Genomic DNA, 22500 nt, shown 5'->3' with positions numbered 1-22500 from the left:
TTCATTCATACGGAAAATCACCATGAAACAAAGCCAAATGACCTCATCAAGGTGTCTATATTAGATACTTAATACCAAATCATCATCAGCAGAAGGCAGTAAAGCCCACGCATCATTAAAGAGGGATTATTAAATGAATGCTTATTCATTATTACCCCCCCCCCCCCCCCCCCCCCCCCCCCCCCCCCCCACTTGGCACACTGGAGGAGTGTTAACTGAGTTAGTGCGTCATAATCGTGGGAGGGTGTGTGAGAGGGACAGGACTGGGGGGGTTCATGAGGGGGGGCCTCGGAGGCGTGTGCAGAATACGCCTGCTGATAACCTACCTGTCTAGCAGGACAGGAGTCAGACAGACAGATAAAGTACCTGTCTAGGAGGACAGGAGTGAGACAGACAGATAAGGTACCTACCCAGGAGTCAGACAGACAGATAAGGTACCTACCCAGGAGTCAGACAGACAGATAAAGTACCTACCTGGCAGGAGAGAAGTCAGTCAGACAGACAGACAGACAGACATATCTTAGAGACGGACACGCATATCAGATAGAGCTCATCCATCGAGTACAGCCGTAAGGGACAGATACGAGGGGTTGGATAGGAGAGAGTAATGCTGCCTCTACTGGACTGCTAAAGTAATTTGATTTATAACTCAGTAAAGCATTGTTTATCTTAATATTATACGAGTATTTCTCTCATCTTTTTCAATGAACCGGTGAAGTGGTTTGACGGATGGGAATACGGATATGAAATATGGCTTCAGATGCCTCGTACATCACATCAAACAGTGTCTATTCCATGTGTGCGTGTTGACAAACATATTCAATATAAAAAAATGCATCTTGATGCTTTTCAAGACGCTTCATAAGCATCCCTGGAGTGGCCGGGTCCACTTCACGTTGAGAACGACCCACGCGCTGCAATCAGGAAGACAACACTCCTGACGGTCGTTTTCCCCAATCTCATCTCTAAGCTCTGGCCGACCGGTCGCTCTGAGGTGACACGCATGTCACACCACACGGACGTGTTACCGCTAGGACGCCGTCAAGTAGCCTTCACGGTCGACGACGACGACGTGTCTCAGAGACGTTAGCCGCCTAGCCACCAGTACGTACAAGACCAACTGGCTACTCCTCACGCTTCCAAGACAAGCCTTTAATGAACTCTCTCTATTCTGAGTAGGGGCCCTCATAATCTTTCTCTAGCTATAATACCTTTCTAAAGAGCTTCATTTTCAAGTCTTTATAGGCAATTCAATTTGCCTTCATTACGCTGCGACGCCGTAATTAGCTCAGAAGGAGTGTGGGAGAACCGGTGAACAGGCCTGTGATGCCGGGACAGCTAGCTAGTAGCAGCGACAATGACTTTTACGGCCGACAGACACGACCACAAGAGCTTGGCTAGGCTGACATGTTAATGACGCTGTTAACAAGTGCTGGGGGGGCGAACTGGGCGTCGTGCTCTGGAGGACATTGTTTCAAGCTACTTTTTATGGTAACATACAACGTGTGCTACATCTATGGGGGGGGGGGGGGGGTGGTGCCCCCTTTTCATACTGCAGTAAGAGGAACGTGTGCGCTGGGAGCTCACTTTCCAGTGTGTGCAGAGTATGTATTGTTTAGAGGGAAAAAAAATATCAAGAATGTCAAACACTGAAGATGGGAGAAAAGGTGAGCGTTTTAAGTGACTGATTTAAAATGTAGGAAAAGCTCTCGAGCTCTATCCAGCATTTAGTCAAGGTTATTAGTGAATACATTTGGAAATAAAATAAGAATAATAATACAAAAAACAGAAAAGAAAGGTTCTTACCTTGTGGTCGTACGGGTTATATGAGTGGAACAGCAGGGAAAGCTCTTTTGTCCGTTGTTTTTTCTGTTGAGAGAATAACAAGACGTTTATCAGAAAGAGAGTTTGATGTGTCCAGTGCTTTAAGACAGGACAGAGGATTCGGGGCACGGTTCACTGGCACTTACTCAGACGAGAGACCGTTGATTACAATGCAAACATGAAATATGAAACGGATAGCGACGTGGCTATTTGCCCACAAGATAGGTTGTCTTCTCGATTTCCTGTTACACCCTCTTGTCTAACTTCATATGTCCTTCATTTGTAATGAAATGCAAACCCGGAGATTATGAGTTCATATCTGATGGCACTTAACGCAATCACTTAAAAAGAAAAACAGAGAAAGTTATCAAGGATGCTAATTAAAGGCGTGATTAGCCCATGTCTCGCTGAAGGAGGATGTGCTTTTTTTCTTTTTCTTTGTCAAGGGAGCAACCGTATGTTGAGGACCATACTATCCTGAGGCAACCTCATACATATATAATATGTTGTACAGCCAACAACATTATGGACATTCAGAATGAGAGCGAGAGGGAGAAAGAAAGAAAACGAAAAAATAACCCATCTCCATTCACAGAAATCCAAACAACAAAAAAACAACAACTTCCAAAAACTCGAAAAAATCCAATAGGGGAAGATTCACTGGATGTCAGAGAGTTCACACCCAAACTTTGCATTTATATAGGAGGTCACAGCCACGAGCATTCAAATTCTGCAGGGGACATGGAGGGATTTGAGTTCTGCCTCATTTGGCAGGTAGTGTGTATTTTACACCCCGGCTCTGCTAACGATCCTCCCTGAGCCCCTCTTGTGAGTGCAATGCTCTCATCACTGGCCCTGCCTGCCTGTCTCTGTAGCAGGCAGCTCTCCATCTCTCCCTCCCTCCCTCCCTCCCTCCCTCCCTCCGTCTCTCTCCCTGCCTCCCTCTCTCTCCTCGCCATCTCCTCCACTAATCAGAGCGGCTCATGTTTGCTGTGCTGCTGGGGAGGAGGTGGTTGAAGCACCCCGGGTTACAATTCCTCAACACCGCCAATGAGATCCCTGCAGGATTCGCTCGATAACACACAGATTCACACACAGGCACAGACAAGGGAGAGAGGGAGGTGGGAGAGCAGAGAGAGAGCAGAGAGAGAAAGAGAGAGAGGGGGGGGGGGGGGGGGGGGGGGGGAGAGAGAGAGAGAGAGAGAGAGAGAAAAAAAGGCCCTGTTGAGCTCAGATGTTTGCATCCATCCACTCTGTCAATTCTGGAGATCCCATTCCAACCGCATGCCTCCTGGCCTTTTTGATTTCGGTGAGAGAGAGGGAGAGGTTGGGAGGAAGGTTGCTAGGGCCTGAGATAACCAGCTGCCAACCTTAAGAGAATACGTTTAGATTTCCCCCCCACATCTCAAATCACATATCTTCATTTCTCAGAAAAATAGTAGCAGGAATTTGATCAAAAGCGATGAACCCAGGCCTGACCTTGGGAGACTCAATATTTCAGCCTATTAGGGCCGAGGCCCAGAGATTGCAACAGCCCACAGCGTCGGGGGCAAAATAGAATCTTGATAAGCCAAATAACCACTTTTTTTTTTTTCTCCTTTATTTGAAACTGGGCTTTGGGCCTCCGATGACGACCAAGGGCAAGGGGGACGAGGGAGGGGGACGAGGGGGGGTGGGGGGGCACACCGGAGGTCTATCAGGGGTGGTATCAGACACCAATAATGCCCAGATGAGCTGCTCATTGGGTGCAACGCTGTCCATCAGAGAGACATGGAGAGGAATGAAGACTATTCATTTCCATCCCTCTGTCTTTGACCTGTCTGCCACACGCTCAGAATGACCTCGCTATAACTCCATTTACACAGCCCATACTACGGCCGTCTGGTCCAAACAGCCTTTATCCAACACATTTCGAGACATTCTGACAAAGAAAGAAAGAAAGAAAGAAAGAAAAACAACCTTGTGCAAAAAGAAATGTGCGGTGAGTCAACAACACAATGCCAATAAATGCCGTTTTACCACCTTCAATTATGGCCCCTTTTATCCGGTATGGAGAATAAAAAAATTCACAGAATGCCGGCCCGACATTCAGGTTCCTAATGACATGCACATTAAAATCAATGCGGCGCAAACCGGTTGATGTCCCAATTGGCCTGTTTGTGCGTGACTGCTCCGGTTTGTGGGGAGAAGTGTCATCAAGGAAGGAAAGGAGATCATTTAGAAACATGTTGCCTTCCGTCGCTGAAACCTCGACACTGTGTGCATCTGTCACCTCGGAGATGATGAACGATCGCACCTCCTATGTTGTCCATCTGCTGTTCCTCTGGCTGATGTGGGAAACAAATGCACACACATACACACACACACACACACACACACACACACACACACACACACGCACACGCATGCACACAAACACGCGTACACACACACATGCAGGCACACACACACACACACACACACACACACACAAACATGCAGGCACACACACACACATACACACACACACACACACACACACACACACGCACGCGCAGACCCCCGTCCAGCACACAAACAACCTTCATTGATTCTGTACTCTTTGCTCAGGAGGTGGTGTGGAGAATTCAAGTCCCTGAGCTCAGATTGACCACCTTTAACAGGCAAAGAGGTTCTGGGGTTGTGTGCTGCTGGGAACTTTTTTAATTGCCGTTAATGTGTTTTGTTTTGTGTACATGTTCTCCCCCCCCCCCCTCCCTCCAAGGTCTGGCGCACAGCGAGCCCCCCCCCCCCCCCCCCCCCTCCACCCCCATCCTCCACCCCCCTGCGCTGATACAGATGAGGCCTGCTCCTCTCCTCAGCCTCACAGGCCGGCCCCATCACTCAGACCTGCTGGGCCGGCAGAGAGAGAGAGAGAGAGAGAGAGAGAGAGAGAGAGAGAGAGAGAGAGAGAGAGAGAGAGAGACCGGGGGGAAGGGAATGGTGATCTTGCCTTCCTCTCCCCAGCGAGTGCCCTTGTGTACCCTTAATGACTGACAGATGTTGCTGCTGTAATGCCGAGGCCCTTGGGTGTGTCCCTGGCAGTACGCTGCAAGCGCGCGCGCGCGGGGGGGGGGGGGGCAGCTTGCCGGACAGCTATGCCACTCACGGCCGGCCGTGCGCGTGGCGGGGGCTCTGAGCTCACTGGGGAAGGGCCCCCGGAGAGGAAAAGCTGCCGGTGTTGAAACTCACAGGAAGGGGCTGGAGGGACGACCGCAGAGAACACTGTGTCCTCTCCAGGGTCGTGGCTGCAGAGCACAGACCCAGCCCACCACTGCCAGTGTGGGTCGATCCATTATCTAGGGCGGGAAGGAGGAGAAGAAGAGCCCCGTAGCGACGGCGGTTTCAGGGTCGATCGCAGGCGTCATCTTCCTCCGGTCGGCGGCTCTTTCATAAGCTTCGGAAAAGTGACGCGGGGGGGAAGAGAGCGGGAAATCTAATCTCTGCTGATGAGAAATGGACATTCAGAAGGTGGGGGCAGGGGGGGGTTATTGTAATGACTGGACATGCTGGTCTGATGCTAACCGATTGCTAACCAGAAGGAAAGCTCTACGTACTGTACTGTACACTTCACAAAGTACTGACTGTACCGGATGTATGAAAGCTGGAAGGCAGCTGGAGCAACTGTGTGTGTGTTTAAAAAGACTCAGAATTCAGTAAGTTACGTCGCTTTAAAAGGTGAAGGTTAAGTGTTGGGGTGTTTCCTGCAAAGCGTAAGGAAAGCTATTAAGCCCAGCCTTTCGCTCGACACAATTTCTGAATGTGACTACGGTCGTGTGCACAATGTTTTAAGTGCCTCCACTCTAATGACATTAAGCACAATATGTGGGGGAAATTGCATATCCTAAACCACTTTAGTACTCTGGTAAAAAAAAAATGTAACGTTCATAAGGTTAATCCGATTAACCCGATTCAACAGCTTATTTATGTTCAAAATGTTTCATACCGACACATCTGCACTTCAGGTGGGTCCTCCCATTGGACAGTGTTGTTTCTGAGAAACCTTTTCAGAAACGGTTCAATGGCAACTTTCTGCACAACAAGTAGCCATGCCATAGACAATGCAATCCAAAAGCAAGGACTCATGCGGAAGAAAAGCTTTATAAGCTTCTTTCATGCAGCAGAAAAGCTTCCATAAGACTAAAGAGGATATGGGGAAAAAAAATCAATGGAAGCCTTACAGCTCTAGTAAACATGGACCTCTGAGTAACTTGTGTGACATTGACAGAAATGTGAAGAAAAACACCAAATGGAGTCCATCGCCATGGGAACATTAGACAACATGATGACACTGAAATGAAAGGCAAGTGAAGAAAGATATAAACAAAATGGTAAAGGAATTCAATGTAACTTGAGGGGAAAAAAGAACCTTGACATAATACATTTTCTGGTGTTGTATAAAAGTATTACAGTTGAACTTAATGGAAAAATATCCAATAATCTAGGGACTGTTTATTGTTATGCTAGCATAAACAAAAGAGTTAATTTTCGGACAGTATTGCGGGTCAGGTTGACACTCCCGACTCCATTCACCTTGTTTTCCATGAACGCGCTTCAAGAGAGCTAGCCTTGGGGCAAACACATTCACCTACTTCACAAAGAGCTAGACAGGATATACGTATCTAGAGAGGAAAAAAAACAACAACAGCGTCAAACAGGCTCTCAAGCACTGTTTCAGAGATGTCTGGGAAAGGGGACCATGACCATATAAGGTGACAATGACAATGTCCTGGGAGGACAAGGTCAGGTGCAAGGTATCAGGTAAGCTAGTCATGTCTGACTCACTCAACAGTAGGCTACACTTAGCATCATAATACTGCCAACGTGTATCAACCACCAGAGTTGGTCTCTCTCTAGCCAGGGTCAAAACTAATTCAAATCGTCCTACCATGCGAGTGTTCATTTGGTAAAGACAGTTATTTTCAGCTGTTGTTTGGACCACAGTGAACTGTACGGTACCGTAAACAACAGGCCATGAGGGTTTGAACAGACCTGGCTCATATGTCTCATCTTTGAGATTAATGTCCTTTCAGGTGGACTACGAACTATGAACCAACCTCAATTCACAAATGACTAGAACCTGTTATATATATATATATATATATATCAAAAAAAATTGGGCAGAGGCTGCTACTTAACCGTTACAGGAGGCCGAACCCGCCATTTAACTACTTTAAGTCTGGGGGCCTGCTCTCTAATTTCCCCTGGTTGAAAGAATCCAGCAGGACCGCATCGGAGCTGTCAAGGTAAACACCTGTCTGGACGGCTAAAAAGCAACATTTCCTGCGATCATTCCAATTTATCTACGCTAACCCTCCGTCACATGGGAATAATTACGTGCACCTCGTTTCCAGGACTCCTGCCTTTTTCTTCCCGCCCCCTCCCTCCCTCCCTCCCCTCCTGCCAGACCTCCTCAGCATTTCCTGCGGCAGCGAGCGGCGGAGGCCATCCATTACCTACGCTGAGCCATTCATCAACCGGGCCGACGCGGGGGCCGCCGCGCCGCCGATGAGCTATGGTAGACGTGCTGGGGAGACCGGAGCGCCGGAGCCCCGTCCGCCTGCGGATGCCTCCCGCGGTCCTCTGGCAAGGCAGCGGTCGGGGCTGAGCCCGGGCTGCGCCGGCCATCTGGACCAGTTATTAATGTGTGACCCTGCGAGGCCTGGCGATGCCGCCCCGGCTTTGAAGGCGCGGGGCTTGACTGATGCCGCGGCACGGCCACGGCAGGTGTGCCAGTCGGGCCCGTAGGAAGCCCCAGACAGTACACTACAAAGACTGTGTTCTGTATCCCTCCCTCCCTCCCCTCCCCTCCCCTCCCCTCCCTCCATCTCTCTCTCTCTCTCTGGGCTCCCCCCGGCTATACCAGCCTGTGATCAGGTAGAGCTCCGCAGCGGCATGGGAGCGGGGAGGCAAGGTGAAGGAGAGTTTAAAGCTCTCATTGGGAAACAGAATAAAGGAATAGAGGATGCTGCGTATGCATTTTTAATTAAAGAGAACTTTCTTTGCGGTCTACCATCAGTCATTACGAGCACATTTGAAAAAAACCCCGAAATGGGAAATGTTACTGCTAAATAAGACCGGAAAATTCCAAAAACAACATGTTGACGATATCTTTAATAGATGAAAATGAATGCGCTTGTACTAATCACTTGATAACATATGGACTCACCGCATGTCCACAATCAAAGGACTGGCGTTAAATATTACTGATGTACAATGGAGGGGCTGACCATGAAAGTCAAACGAGCAGATTGGCAGGGGCGGGGGGGGGGGGGGGGAGAAAGGGTCTGAAGATACCACTGCAGGGTTCTTCAGTCAGAGGATTGATCCCTAAGACACCCTCCTCCTGAGGGAAGTGGAGAGAAAAGGGAATGACATATGAAGAAAACCCAACTTAAAAGAGACACGCAGAGCCTTTGATGGTGGTGGAAGTTCTTGGGAAGGTGAGAGAGGGGAAGGACGTGTATGGAGATCTACAGTATGAGAAGGTCTAGGAGAGGACTAGGAGAAAGGACAAAAAAAAAGAAAAAAAGAAAAAAGGACCCGGAACATGGAATCGTATCATTCCGAAATTCGCACCGGAAAGCGTTGGAATATGCCTAATCGATGGAAGTGGATTTCTTGGGAAACTCACCAACACACGAACGCATGCCCAAAAAAAACACACACCTGTACAGTACGGTGCGGCAGTGTGTGTAAGGCTCCCTGTCAATCAAGACTCATTGAAAGAAACAAGCGTAACACTTGTGATGGAAATCTGCACAGGCGGAGTATCCCACAGAGGGTTGGCCCACAGCAACCAGCCTTCCTCTAATAGTTTTAGCTTCATTAGTCACTGTAATTGTTTCAGTTGGGTCCAATCTTTAGGAAATTCCATAATGCAATCGCATCTGTGGGACATCTGTCAGCACTTGCATTGCATAATGAAGAGTAATAGCCATATAGATTCAACACACTCATCTACCAGCTCCAATCGTTATCAGGTAACAAAGATTAACACTATGTCCTATTCATTAATATTACATCAAGGGGAAGTGCTGTGTGCTGTGTCTGGCCATCCGTTCACCCTCCCTTTGTCACCGTGGAGAAGTACAATGAGGATCAGAGAAGCAGTGAGACACACATATCACACAGAACTAAAACATAGTTTCACATGTTTCCTAACGCTACGTTCAGTTCTGAACGATTTGAGCCTACTGTATTCAAACCCAGGAAACACGGTCTAGCTTTTGGACTGTTAAATGTATTCTCATTTCCCGAAAAACAATAAGTAACACATTTCCGTGTCCTTTTCTTCTACTGCTGTGGAGAGCAAAAAGACTGAACGATACAGTATGATGAAGTCTTTCAACAACCAGGCAGAGATAAATACAAATAAAAAAAAATCCTCCTCGGCATCAAATGTTTCCTGACGACTACTGTGCTGTCGTAATCCACACTGAGGGCAATGAGTGGCACAGTACAGAAATGTGTATATTAATTTCCGTGAATTCGGGGGAGATATTAAGAGGAGAGCTAACAGTACAATGTCTTTGAAGGTGCTAATCCTTAAAGCGCTGAAAAGCGCTCAAGGCCATATTCAGAGGGAATCTTGACATAATTGGAACAGGTTTTTTATTTTCAGATGAAGGGGAAGTTTTTGCCTGTTCTTCCTTGATAGAACTACAAATACCCTGTGACACACTAAACTACATCTCATGCGTTTACTATTTCATAAGCATGTGTGTGTGCTTGATGATTCGAGTCATCTTCTCTAGGATTGTTTTTGGTTTTCCTTTTTTTCGATAAGACGCCTGCAGTCAATAGCGGTTGCTAACTTCAGGCTGCCTTCGCTAGGAAGACTGGATCACCTCTCCTCTGTCTGAGGCCGTGACCCACACGTCTCTCTCTTCCTCGCCTGTCTGGTCATGCACAGCCTGCCCCCCCGCCCCCCCCCCCCCCCCTGTCTTTGTCCTGTCCAGACTGACTCAGACTCTCCACTGCTCTCTCAATCTTTTGTTACACAACAATATTTACTTGGGTGCTAGTAGTATCTGCACCTGAGGGGTATATAACCCAAATCAACATCCTTCCCTGACATCTGTAGTCTTATTACCAGATCCTTTGCTTGTGGTTTTGGCCCCTAAAATAAGCCATTATAATAAGTCCTTGATGTCTGCCATATGAAATGGCTTGAAACAACTGAACAAACAAAAGCTGAGCTGTCGGTGTTGAGTGAGGCCTGACGAGCAGATCCAGACAGGGGCTTTTAGTCCTTGGGTTTCCCTGAGCGCGCCTCCGTCGCCTGCCAGCCGCAGGGATTGGCTGCCAAGTGCCGAGGCTCGCACGTTGCCGCTCATCTTTCTGTCTGTAAAAGTTCGACTCTTTGCCTTTCGTGGGGGGAAGGAAAAAAAAACAATTTGTGCTATTTATTTACATCTGCTCTGCAGATGGGCAAGTGGAATGGGCGACTTCAAAACAAAACAAAAAAAAATCCAAACCGAGCTTCTTATTTAGTGAAACTCCGTGCAGGCTCCGAATGTGCTACACTTGGAAGACAAGAGGTGGTGAGAGAGCAACACAGCAGAACGAGAGAGAGAGAGAGAAACTCACAATCAAAGGAGCCAAGAGTTTTCACTGAGCTGAAAAAAACCCCCACAAACCTGCCAGTTCCCTTAGCTCATAAAGGGAGGAATTATTTTGGGGGCTTTTTTTTTTTTTTGCTTGTTTTATGTTATCTGATCACACGGAAGAAATAGAATAAATCACATGGTACGATCTACTGTAAATGGGAAAAAGGTGTGCCGGTCTCTGATGTGGCCCGGGTCTCACAAACAATTCCAAGCACGAATACAAAAACAAGCAAATCAATCAATAAACGCCAACTCAAACCTACTTCTTTAACGTACACTGACTCGATGAATCGTACAAGCTTTGGGCAGTTTTTTTTTAGACAAATATATACTACCCTGCCCGTTCTCTTAACAGATGCACCTTGATATAGCGTATAGCGACATCATATGCTGTGTAGCAGGAGACAGGAGAGAGGACAGAGGAGTGGGAAGAGCTCACCACTTGGGCTGGGACCTGCTCCATCTTGGCAGCGGGGGTGCCGGGGCGGGGGTAGAACTGGTTGATGAAGAGGCTGGGGAAACGGTACTCCTTCACCAGCTCCACGGTCTCTTGGAAGTCTGCGTCCGTCTCCCCGGGGAAGCCGCAGATGATGTCGGTGGCAATGGTGATGCCAGGCACCCTGTCACAGAGGGAGGGAGAGGGGGAGGGAGGTCGTTAGTTACACAGCGACGTGGAAAGTTTATCGAGGGGGGGAACGCGGTCGACGGGATATTTTGACATGGGTGTCAAAAGTTCAACGCTTTTCATTTAACACGAGAAATGTGTCAGGAAAACAGGGCGTCTAACTACAAGACATACACTCGCTTATTTCCTGCTCTATGTAGTTGTATGTGTCTGTGTGTGTATCTGTGTTAGCTGGAGTAAAGTGAAAAGAAGAATGGCGGCACCGCTGTTGCTAGGCCGTCTCGGAGGGATAATTCCACCAACAAAACCTTATTAGCAGCCTCAATGACAATTGATTATTGGCCTAGCCACTGATTGAATTAAGGCCTCTGCAGAGAAATGGATTAATCGATTCTCTTTGCATATATTCTATTATTATCGATTCCAGATTCACAGGCAACAAAACAACTTCAAGGCTACCTCACGTAGAAATGGTCCAATCAACAGAAGGGGTCAAATAGCAGCAACCCCTAATTTCCTTGCTTTCTTCCCCCTGTTCTCATTTGTCAGCCTTTTGGCAAAAGGGAAAACGTAGATAGTGTACTGTATCTGCTCTGTGCTCGGTAATCACCCCTTCGACATTTATGGCTGAACACTATAGACAATCAGTTCATATAATGAGGCATGCTGCAATTAGCGGCAGTCAGTTGAAAAACCCTCCCCTGATGGGCGAAGCGACTAGAGGAGGTCATTTTTCTTCAATACCCCATTGGAAATCATTATCAGGCTATGGGGGGGAAAGAAAAGTGGACGGTCTAAAATCCCACTAGCTGACCGTGAATGTGGAAGACTAAAAACAAAAGGAAAGACGCCAGCTATGCGGCGATCTGACAACTTTCCGGACATCCTTATATCCTCGTGCAGCGTTTTTAATACACTGTCAACATTTTATGGCCTGATGACTGCACAGTGAGGTCGGGGGAGCCCGAAACCCTCCGCACTGCAGCGAAGACCGCTAACGACGACGGCCTGAGAAGAGTTGATGTGGCCAGGCGAAGGGAGAAATAACAGTTAAGGGCCTCGCATTAGCTCTGATTGCATTACCCTGGCTCACACCGAGGCCTCTGTCTCTAGTGACACCGGCCCCTTCAGCCCCTCTTTCCCTGCATCATCATCTGTATTTATCTGCACTTATTGACAAACCGGGGGGCATAATGTGCATTCTTTATCACTTGAAGTTTCTCCTCATGTTTCCAGCCCGATAACCCCTGACCTATCGATATATTATCCGCGGGCCCAGAATCGTTATTATTAAATAGGGTCCAGAGGCTGTTTTGCGGAATCTTTTGACCTTTTAAATGAAAGGGAGTGAGAGCCGAGTGGAGGAAAAGACCACCTGTACAAGCCTGTGTGTTTCCTGTCGAAGCAGAGAGAAACCCGTCTGAGCACAAGGCTGCTGGAGGTTTTGAATTATTTTCTCATCATACCCAGTCTCATTTTCGAGAGCTTCCCTATTGTGCGTGGTGTCGGAGAATGCGGGACAATTACGAGAGAGGTTCTTGGGTTTTAGTCTACCCCTGTCAAGGGCCCTTCGAGTCAGATAGGTTTGCCAGTGACACGTCAACTCAGCTGCAACAGCAGAGCGCTCCTTTTGTTTTCCGGGGGTCACACGAACGTCATGACAATGGAAATTGCTTCAGGATTCCCATACAGGGGTTTGCAGAAAAAAACGGGAAAAAAAAACGAAACTCTGAAATTGTTTCAAGTTGTAGAGGGTTGAGTGGCCTGTAAGCACTTTCGTTTCATCGTCCTTTTTTCTTCGCCAGCCAAACACGGCTCTGTGTGACACAAAAGGACGACATATACGTCTCTATCTCAACTGTGAACTGAGCCTAAACCTACACTGCACCACACAACAGACAAAACCACTACTAATACTTTCCCACTTAAAGAGAAGTACGATCGCAGACGATCTTAGAAGGGAAGCGTGGTCGTCGATATTATGATAATGCCCCCCAGCATCCGCATTTTAATATATGATGATGGGTGTAATATGATCCTGAAAGCGGCGCTTTAAAGGTTGCTATTTTGAAAACAATGAGGCATGTCTTAATGTCCAGAGGCCAATTAGCAAGGTGACATGCCACATACAGCTCCACGTTCTCCCTCAGCTCATTACCTCATAGAGAAACCCTTGGCCATCTGAACACAAGCCGCTGGGCTTTATGTAAATTGAAGAAAAGGAGAAGTTCCGGTTCATTGTATTTTTTTGTTTTTTTTACGAGACTATTTCAACAACTATGGCGGATGCATAACCCAGTCCAGCCCGGTCCCAGCTCGGTTCGGTCCGGCTCTGCAGTGCAATTAACAGAAAAGAGAAGGGACACATGATCGTTTAGGAGCTTTTTGAGCTTTTTAAAATGCCATATAAATGAGCAGCCCCCCCCCACCCCCCCCAAAAAAAGAAATACACGGAGGAAAGGATGGCACTGATTTGGTCTCGAAGGCAACAGCAAAGGGTTAACACTCTCCGAGTGAGACGCTGGTGTGAATTGGCACTTGTGGATCTTACACTCCGGGTGTGGTGAGAATAGGGAGTAGCAGCCATTCTTACACCTCTGTCACGTCAGATCTGAAATGTGGGTGAAGTGTGATATCGATGCTGATGAATAGAACCCTACTCATTCTCTCTCCTCATTGTGCCAGATCTGCTCTGTGTCACTTCATCAAACCTGACAAATAGCCAGTCAGCGGCTCGTGAGAAGAAAAAAAGAAAGAAAAAAACAACAACGTTGTTGTTGTGTAGAGTGTAGTGGAGAGCTTGGAAGCATCTATATCAGGACATGTCCTGGATTCAATCTGATGAATACGGTGAGTGAAAAGGAGTCTGGGATAACTGGGCAGTGAGATGAATGTGTGAGTGAGTCCGAGCACCAAAAATAAGCTGTCTCTGCCAGTTGGACGTATCATTGTCTTGACGCGGGAGGACTGGTCTGATGAGACTGAAACGAATTGGCAGTGCATTAGGAAATCCAGGTGCACTGTGGGTCTCCTCCTATTTCGCTCTCGAGTGTAGCCGGGATCTATACTTCAGGCAGAGAGAGAGAAAAGCCAGAGAAAGAAGAGGGGGGGGGGGAGAAAAGACAGGAGGAAACAGAGAGGAGAGGAGAGGAGAGAGAGAGTGAGAGAGTGAGCTGTTGCACCTCCTCAAATCCATTACCTCCTCCTCTCAGCTCTTCAACCTCTTCATCCCTACTCTGTGAAGAAGAATGGCGAAGGAGGAGGAGAGAAAAGGGAGAGAGGCAGAAATGACAGAATTGGATTCTCTCTGCTGTGCGAGAGAGAGAGAGAGAGAGAGAGAGAGAGAGAGAGAGAGAGAGAGAGAGAGAGAGAGAGAGAGAGAGAGAGAGAGAGAGAGAGAGAGAGAGAGAGAGAGAGAGAGGGGGGGGGGAGAGGGGGCTCGACTCTGTGTCTGGAATCCCCCACAATGGTTCGCCTGTGCGCCCGGGCAGATGTGTGTCTCTTTGATGCATTGTTTGGCCTGTCAGCGGTAACTGCGGAGGTCTTTGGAATAAGACGGGCCCGCTCCAGAGCACAGAATGCCTAGCGCCGGTTCAGATGTTATTAGAGTGTGTCTCCTCGGCTGCCCGTGGTTACGGTTGGCTACAGACCCCGGCCCTGAGAGCGGGGAGAGCTCTGTGGGGTGTGTGTGCTCGACTACACACCGCTGCAAAGTGAATATCCCCAACCCAAACACACCTCAAGGACATGAAAGGCCATGTACTTGCCTGAGCTCGCAATCAAACTTCAATTGTTGGACTAGGGGGGGATATAGATATATGGTCCCGCAAAAGAGCTGAGACAGTGCTTTTACAGGAAATTGCTTTAAAATAACATTAGGGGGGGGAACAAATATATAAATAAATAAAAGACACGGGCCAGCAGGGAAACCGTAACACAGTACAATGCGCTGAATACATATAAGCGAATTAATGAACGACAGGAACAAATTAATACAGTTTTGCTATCCGCCAGTCCCTGCGACAGCGACTCGTAGCAGCCGATCAAAAGCAGACTTCAATTATTCTGATATTTGACAATGACAGCATTCATGAATGAACCTTTTTAATTGAAAGCAAACTGAAGAAGAGAGGGAGCGGGGGAAAGACGTGATGTGTGCGCTTAAGAGACGAGAGAGAGAGAGAGAGAGAGAGAGAGAGAGAGAGAGAGAGAGAGAGAGAGAGAGAGAGAAAGAGAAAAGAGAGAGGACCCTGGGTGGCACCTCTGTCAAACAGCTGAGGTCTGCGTAAATAATGACCCAAGCACACTCACTCTGGGGGCCTGACAAAGACGGAGGTTTCTGAGGAAACTCAATGGTATGCAGCCCAAGCTCCCGTTCCAGGAATTCAGCTGCCAGCTGAGGCAAATGAAAATGAATGAGAGAACGAGAGATGCATTCTGGGAGACGAGGAGGAGGAGGAGGAGAAGGAGAGATGCTGCTGCTGCTTGGAGAGATAGGGGAGAAGGGGAGAAAGACACAGAGACAGAGAGAGAGAGAGAGAGAGAGAGAGAGAGAGAGAGAGTAATGAGATCTTCATGAGGCATCCAGCACCCCTGCAAATGTGTTCCAGGGGGGGGTCAAAGTTCTGCCATCGCGGCGGTGTGGCTTCAGCTGCATCTGTCTCCAAATCAATCTCCCCTGCACCTGCCCTCCTGGCCTCTGTGTATGCAGAGGAGCCACTTATAGTAGTGTGGCAGCTCCGGAGGGGCCCCCGAGCCACCGCCAAGCCACCCCACAGTACAGGGGGGGGTGCCCCTCCCGCTCCCGTGGCTCACTGGCAGGGGAACGGGGAGGGGAGGGGTGGGGGGGTTGGAGTGCTTGTGGTTCCATGTCATCACTTGCTTCATCCACTCTTGGAGTACACATCATTAGCATGACAGGGTTGGGGGGGGTTGCACTTCAGCATCCTCGGCCTACCCTACATCCCAGCGGCACAAGGCATCCCGTTTGTTTCCCAGGATTCACGGGGAGAGGCTTGGCATGTCCACCTGCCCCATAGGTGGCTCTCACAGAGCATTCCCCCGGGGGGGAGACAGCGGCTGAAGGAGACTGTTGGGACTGTGCTTCCCAATCACTGATGGCCCTGACAAGGGAGGGGACCACTGCAATCTGAGTGGTCTCAATGTGGAAAGGGGGGGGGAGAGAGGAGGGCTCCATATCTCCCCTTAATGAACTCCAGCTGGGAACGGCCCCCCCCCAGTGGATACCTAACAGAATGTTCCAGCACGTTCGCCGGAATTAGACCTAATGAAGGGTGACTTTCTCCACGTCACTCTTACAAGCATTACGAAGCAAGCTGTCCGGGAGCTTTCGCATCGGTATAGGTCGCTAATCTCACGCAGGTTCTACGCAACAGTTGTAAAACAGCCTTCTGTCTGATTAGGAGAAACACCGAAGGGTTCGTTTGAGTTTGAATCGTCGGGTTAAAAGAGAGATCTGAAACCTCGAACCACTCTTATGGCAGAGTCTCTAAACACGTGTCACTTCCAGCCCCAGCTCTCTCTGACATACAGTACATAGAAGTGAGAGGGAGAGATGTCAGCCAAAAACAGAACAGACACTTATTCACCGTCGCCCTCTGCTCTGCTGTCTGAAATCACAGGTGAAAGCTTGTCATTAGGAATGCTAATCGCTAATGCTAATGCTAACCAGTCAGGCAGAGCTCAGATACGGCTTCGGCTGCTTGGAATTCCTCAGATACGGTTCACCTCGGCCTGTGGTGCCATTTATTTTGTCGGGCGGGGTGCGTTCACACTTTAACACCTATGCACACAACACTCGCATTTATTCAAGGCTGGCGACCAACAGGGGAGCGAAATCCTTTTAATTAAAATGTACTGGAAATCAACCAAACTCTGAATTAGATATGCGTGTGTGGGGTTAGAGGCTTATGAAAGACTTCATTGTCTAGAGCTGAATTATTCTAATTTCTTTGTTTGCTGAAGCTCCGGGGTGGTAAGTAAGGAAGGAAGGAAGGAGGAAAAAGGAGAAAGAAAAAAAAACGCTGCAATACTTCTTCTCCCTGCATAATGCCGTCGTCGTCGGAGGTGAGTATTTACACAACAGATGTACGAGAGGCAGTCGAGATAGAGATGAAGGCGCGAACAGTGGGACGCATCCCGGAAAAAAAAAACAGTGGTGGGGAGGTGCGAGGATGAGAGGGATGGAGGCAATCTGGGAAGGTAAACATTTACCCATTCATCCGGCAGGAGAGGCAAGCTTTCCCCATCTGTGAGCTGCCTTTTCCGCCTGCATCTCTCTGCTCAGTGAGCACCAGCCTTGACTGCCTCTGAAGTGGAAATGTCTGGCACACCGGAGCTTCTGGGTAGGGAGTGGGAGGTAAAGGCATTGTTGGGAATGACATGCACCGGCTTGTGCTACGGCGGCAGGCGGGCGGATGAGATGATGAAAGTTCTCAAAGGGATAGAAGTCGTACGAGAAAGTTGAGATATACGATCGTGGGGGGTGGGGGGGTGGGGGGAGAATCGGTTAGCTGCCATGATGGAGTGCATGAGTGTGCATTAACTGTGAGTGTCGGTGATGATCCGGTGGGCTTGAATGCAAATCATTGGTCTGGATATCATATCATATCATAGGATGGGGGTCCTTCCCGATGATGGGGCCACGGAGGATCTGATTCAAGCGAGGAGCTGTGATTATGCACATCTCTGAACTTGCTGGGTCTCTGCCCAAAAAAAAACACCCATTGTTGATTTGCTGTTGAGAGCCAGGTGGCCAGAACTTTTTCTGCATCTCAATTTGAGGATTTGCCTTCTTGAGAGCATTGGGCTGGCTCCAACAATGCTTTTTCCAACCACTTCACTCATCAGCCTTGGATCTTGGTGGGAGTACACCAGCAGCTCTCCTCGCAAAATCGCCACCTCCCCCCACAAAGAAGAAAAGCCATACAACTTATAATAAATAAATAAATGAAAAGAATCAAACTTACTCGACGCAGACGCTGAAATAAGAATCAGCAGGGAAACAAAAGACCGACAAATATTGGAGTGAAAAAGCGTGATGTTTGTGCAAACTAAATAAAAATGCTCGGGAGATACGCTATTGATGTCTCTAGAGGCTTAACGGACCATAAGGCTGTGCGTGTGCTCTAGCTAGCTTTTTAACAATCTATTCCCGAGTAATCAAAATCAAAGTTGAAATATGAAACCATATTTCTCTCTCAAAATTCTTTGGTCAATATCTACACAGTATACAGTTCCATTCAAGTCATACACCCTTTGAAGCGAGATCAAAAAAACCTGCTGAATCCTGATGAAGTTAAACTCGCATCACAATTCAAAGAGTGGAATACCTTGAAAGGAGAAACGTCTCAGGTTCATTAACTGCCAAACGCGTGAGAAAAAGAACAGTTCCTCTCAAAAACACATCTGCAATTACCACAAGTCTCCAAATGGAGAGGCTTCACGGTTTCACTGAATGACGGCAGAGGTACCGAAGGCCACGGTGCAGCAGCGTGTTTGTGTCACAAAATGACCAGGTCTCTTGTTAATGCACACTTCTGAGAGAGAGGGAGAGAGAGAGAGAGAGAGAATGTGTCACGATAGTAACAGACCTGGGATATGATGATTTGAGAAGGTACTGGAAGAGAGATGCCATTTGAGGCCTAGCATCTCAGCCACAGTGCTGGCCCAGTGAAGCCATATAATTACACCCCCCCCCCCTCTGTTTCGTAACACGTACTGTTACTGTATGTATATGTACTGTACATGTACACTCTTTGGAGGATTAACACAACAAGAGCACGCTGCAGACAGGGATAGGGCTGCAACTAACGATTATTTCAATTATCGATTAATCTACCGATTATTTTTTTGACTAATCGATTAATCGGACAAATGAAAAGAACAGATTTCTTTTGATAAATTTTTTTTTATTTAAACTTTTTTTTTTTTTTTTTTTTTTTACATTTGTTTTATACATATACATGTGCAAAATAAATAAAAAATAAAAAATATAAATAAAAAAGGCTTTGCTACATCAAATAGGTTTAACAACCTAGATTGTTTCAATAGAAGTAGTTGAACGTAGTTGAACTCTAGCTAGAACAAGAAAATGCTAGTTTAAAAATAAAAATAAAGTGTTCTTGTGTCTCAGTGGTTTTCAAAGTGCTTTCAACCAACAATTTCAACAGTCTCAACTGCACAACTTGAACCTCAAGTCTGTCTAATCCACTCTCCTCTTTCTACAGGAACTTTGCATTGCAATGCAGAAAGGTTAGCATGTCCACATGCTCCTGGCTAAGACTAGCTCTCTTCTTGGAAGCTATGTTGCCTGCTGCGGAGAAAAGCCGCTCAGATGGTGTTGAGGTGCCAGGGATGCATAAGTAGGACTTTGCTAGCATAGCCAAGGTGGGATATCTATCCTGGTTAGCCTTCCACCAATGTAATGGACTTTGTTCCTTGGCAAGGGATTTCTCTCCAAAGTATGCGAGGACTTCATTCTTCACTTGGCTGGTGAGATCTTCATTTTCCCGCTCTCTACTCTCTTCTTCACTGCTGTTTTCAGAATCGAGGAGTGAGTCAAGTAAAGAGACATTTTTAGGTTCAGCAGCTGTAGTAGAACTGGTGGTGGAGGAGGCAAGGGTTTGGTCGCTGAGACTGTCATGCTGCTCCTGCTGCTGCTGCTTCTCATCCATCATCTCCCTTCTCACTAAGAGTGCCAGTGTTTGGACTTTGCTTTGCACATTCAGGACTTCTTCAGGTGTTAAAAACTTAAGTCTCTTGAACCTCGGGTCCAGGGCAGTGGAGAGGATCACTGTGTTTGGTGCCGTGCCTGAGAAAGAAGTCTCCCTCTGCCATCGCTGTTGGAGCTGCTCTGTAGCAGTGCGTTGGAAAGCCTGCACCGGAGCTGACTCGATGGTTGCACTCTGGGTGGACTTCAACAACCCCTTCACAAGTGGAGGTACTGCAGAGATGGTGATGTACTTCTCCCCACTCATGAAAACTGTGGCGCATTCAAAAGGCTCAAGGGCTGTGGAAAGCTCTCCCAGCAGGTTCCACTGTTCTGGTTTCAAATCCAGGTACCTTTTGCCCCTCTGAGTGACAGATGAGTCCGACAGCGTTGCTGTGACAGGCCACCTTTGCTCAAGCAGTCGGCTTATCATGTAGAACGTGCTGTTCCATCTTGTGCTTATGTCCTGGACAAGCCTGTGCTCAGGTGCGGCCATTTGTTGCTGTTTCTCTCTTAGCTTAGTGCAGGCTAGCTCGCTTCTTTTAAAATGCTCCACCAGACACCTTGCAGCCCCAATAGCTTTGTCAATGCTTGGGTGCTTCAATGCAGAATTGATCACGAGTTGCAAGGTATGGCCAGTGCACCGTACGGACATCCACCCATGCTTCTCCTCCAGTATGTTAGCTGCAGCCACAACATTGGCTCCATTGTCATGCACAATGGCGATGATTTTGCTAGGAGGAATTTCAAACCTGGTGGTTACTGCCTCCTCCAACCACTCTGCAATGTTGGATGCAGTGTGTCTGTCATGCAGTGGCATGGTGGTGAGGCAAATTGACTCCATCTTCCAATCATCTTTGATGTAATGACATGTGATGCCGAGGTATGCTTCAGTGGCTACACTTGTCCACACATCAGTGGTGAGAGCAATTTTGCTTTTGTTGGCCTTTATTGCAATCTTCACTTCCTGGGATGTCTCTTCATATTTCTTCTCCATCAGCTTGGTAAAATGGGTCCTAAATAATAATAATAATAATAAATGTATTTGTAATGCACTTTACATTCTAAACAAATCTCAAAGTGCTACAGAGAAAAAATGTGAAAATGTAAAAGTTAAAAGTTAGAAACCCTACCTTGAGGGTAGAGTGTAACCAGGGTGGAGGGTCTTGACCATTTCTCTGAAGCCGTTATCTTCCACCATTGATAGTGGCCTCATGTCAGTCACTATCATCTTGAGGACAGATAGTGTCAAATAAGCTGCTTGCTGTGGTGTGCATGGAGCTTTATTCCCAGTCAAGTAGCCAGTCATAGTGAGTTGTTTTTTTCTGAAATGAGACAGTATGCGTATGCATAATATAGCATATTTTAAAACTCAATGCATGCATTGTTTTAGTTTGTTGTATAGCATGCAATGTTGAATTCATGAATGCGAGCAAACACTCACTGGCTATCGCATTACATTAGTCATTTAGCTGACGCTTCGCCAGACCTCACAAGTGCGTCTCCTCCATACTAATACAAGTGACTATGAGCATACTCCGGTGCTGAAGGCATAGAATGCGAATAGCAGCAAGCTAAAAATACAATAGGTCATTAAGAGGGAGAATCTATTAGATAAACGATAAGAACTAACAGCCTACAGCTGTGCCAGTGAAACGAACGATCCTCACTTCAAAACGCAACGTAATATAATTACCCTGCTGAGGCTGAGCTGTCTTCATCCATCACTGTCACGTGCTTTCTTTTGAGGTGTTCTCGCATCACCGTTGTGCTCCCGTGCCATGAAAGGTCGGTTTTGCATATGTTGCAGCAAACACATTTTTCTGGAGCTTTTAAAGTGAAGTGCTCCCACACCTTGGACGTCTTCGTTCGAGTAGTTTTCTCCGCCATGATTTAAATGGAGCCGGGTCGAAAACTCCGGTACTTACACCGCCGCGACACACCTGGCACTGATTGAGATGAGATCACTTCTTCTTCAGGGCAGGCTACGCAGTACGCAGGCTAATGTCGCGCAGCTGCTGCCTCTCTGTTGGACTCCGCTACTGCACGTTACTCACGAGACAGCTCCGCAAGACACAGGAAGTAGGTTTGAATGAATGAATGAATGGTCTTTATTGTCATTGCTATAGTACAGGTACCAAACAAGTTGAAACAACGACATTTGGGAGGAATGGCTCCCCTGGTGCTAGGAAAAAGAAAAAAAAAACGAAAAACGAAAAAAAAAAAAAAAAAAAGTTCTGTTATGGAACAAGACCCAACGAATCGATAATGGAATTCGTTGCCAACGAATTTCATTATCGATTATTATCGATTTAATCGATTCGTTGTTGCAGCCCTAGACAGGGACATACAATGTTGTTATTGGGAATCCTCCAAATAGTGTACATTTACAGTACCATCTACTGTACACATCAGAAACTGTTCAAGTGTAATCTGGCACAATTATTTATACAATACTATGAAATACTATTAAAGAAAGTGTCACCAAATGTCAGTTGTTCCTTGCCACTGTACTGCTGTAGACGGTTTAAAAATGGCTCGAAAACAATCTGAAACCAGAGGTGATTAGAACAAGAGGCCCTACTTTTCCTGAGAGCAACAGGAGCTGTGATGAGGTGAAACAAAGTGGGAAGGTTGGGTGAGTCATTACGGGGGGTGTTTTTTTAAGAGTCAGAGTGCAGCTGTGAGGC

General features: G+C 47.3%; 1 protein-coding gene across 1 annotated transcript in view; it reads right to left on the bottom strand.

Annotated features, from left to right (window-relative positions):
* The window catches only part of cdkal1 (CDK5 regulatory subunit associated protein 1-like 1), a 341623-nt gene that overhangs the window by 67480 nt on the left and 251643 nt on the right, over nucleotides 1-22500 (bottom strand). Inside the window, exons 11-12 of the mRNA XM_080540862.1 lie at nucleotides 10894-11074; nucleotides 1807-1869 (exon numbers count right to left, since the gene is read on the bottom strand). Of these exons, the coding sequence (XP_080396988.1) occupies nucleotides 1807-1869; nucleotides 10894-11074 (244 nt within the window). The remainder of the gene's footprint in view (nucleotides 1-1806; nucleotides 1870-10893; nucleotides 11075-22500) is intronic.

This window comes from Nansenia antarctica (assembly GCF_963989245.1).
Source record: "Nansenia antarctica genome assembly, chromosome: 10".
NCBI lineage: Eukaryota > Metazoa > Chordata > Actinopteri > Argentiniformes > Microstomatidae > Nansenia > Nansenia antarctica.
Note: the sequence above shows the minus strand (reverse complement) of the source record. Positions and strands in the feature narration are given on the sequence as shown.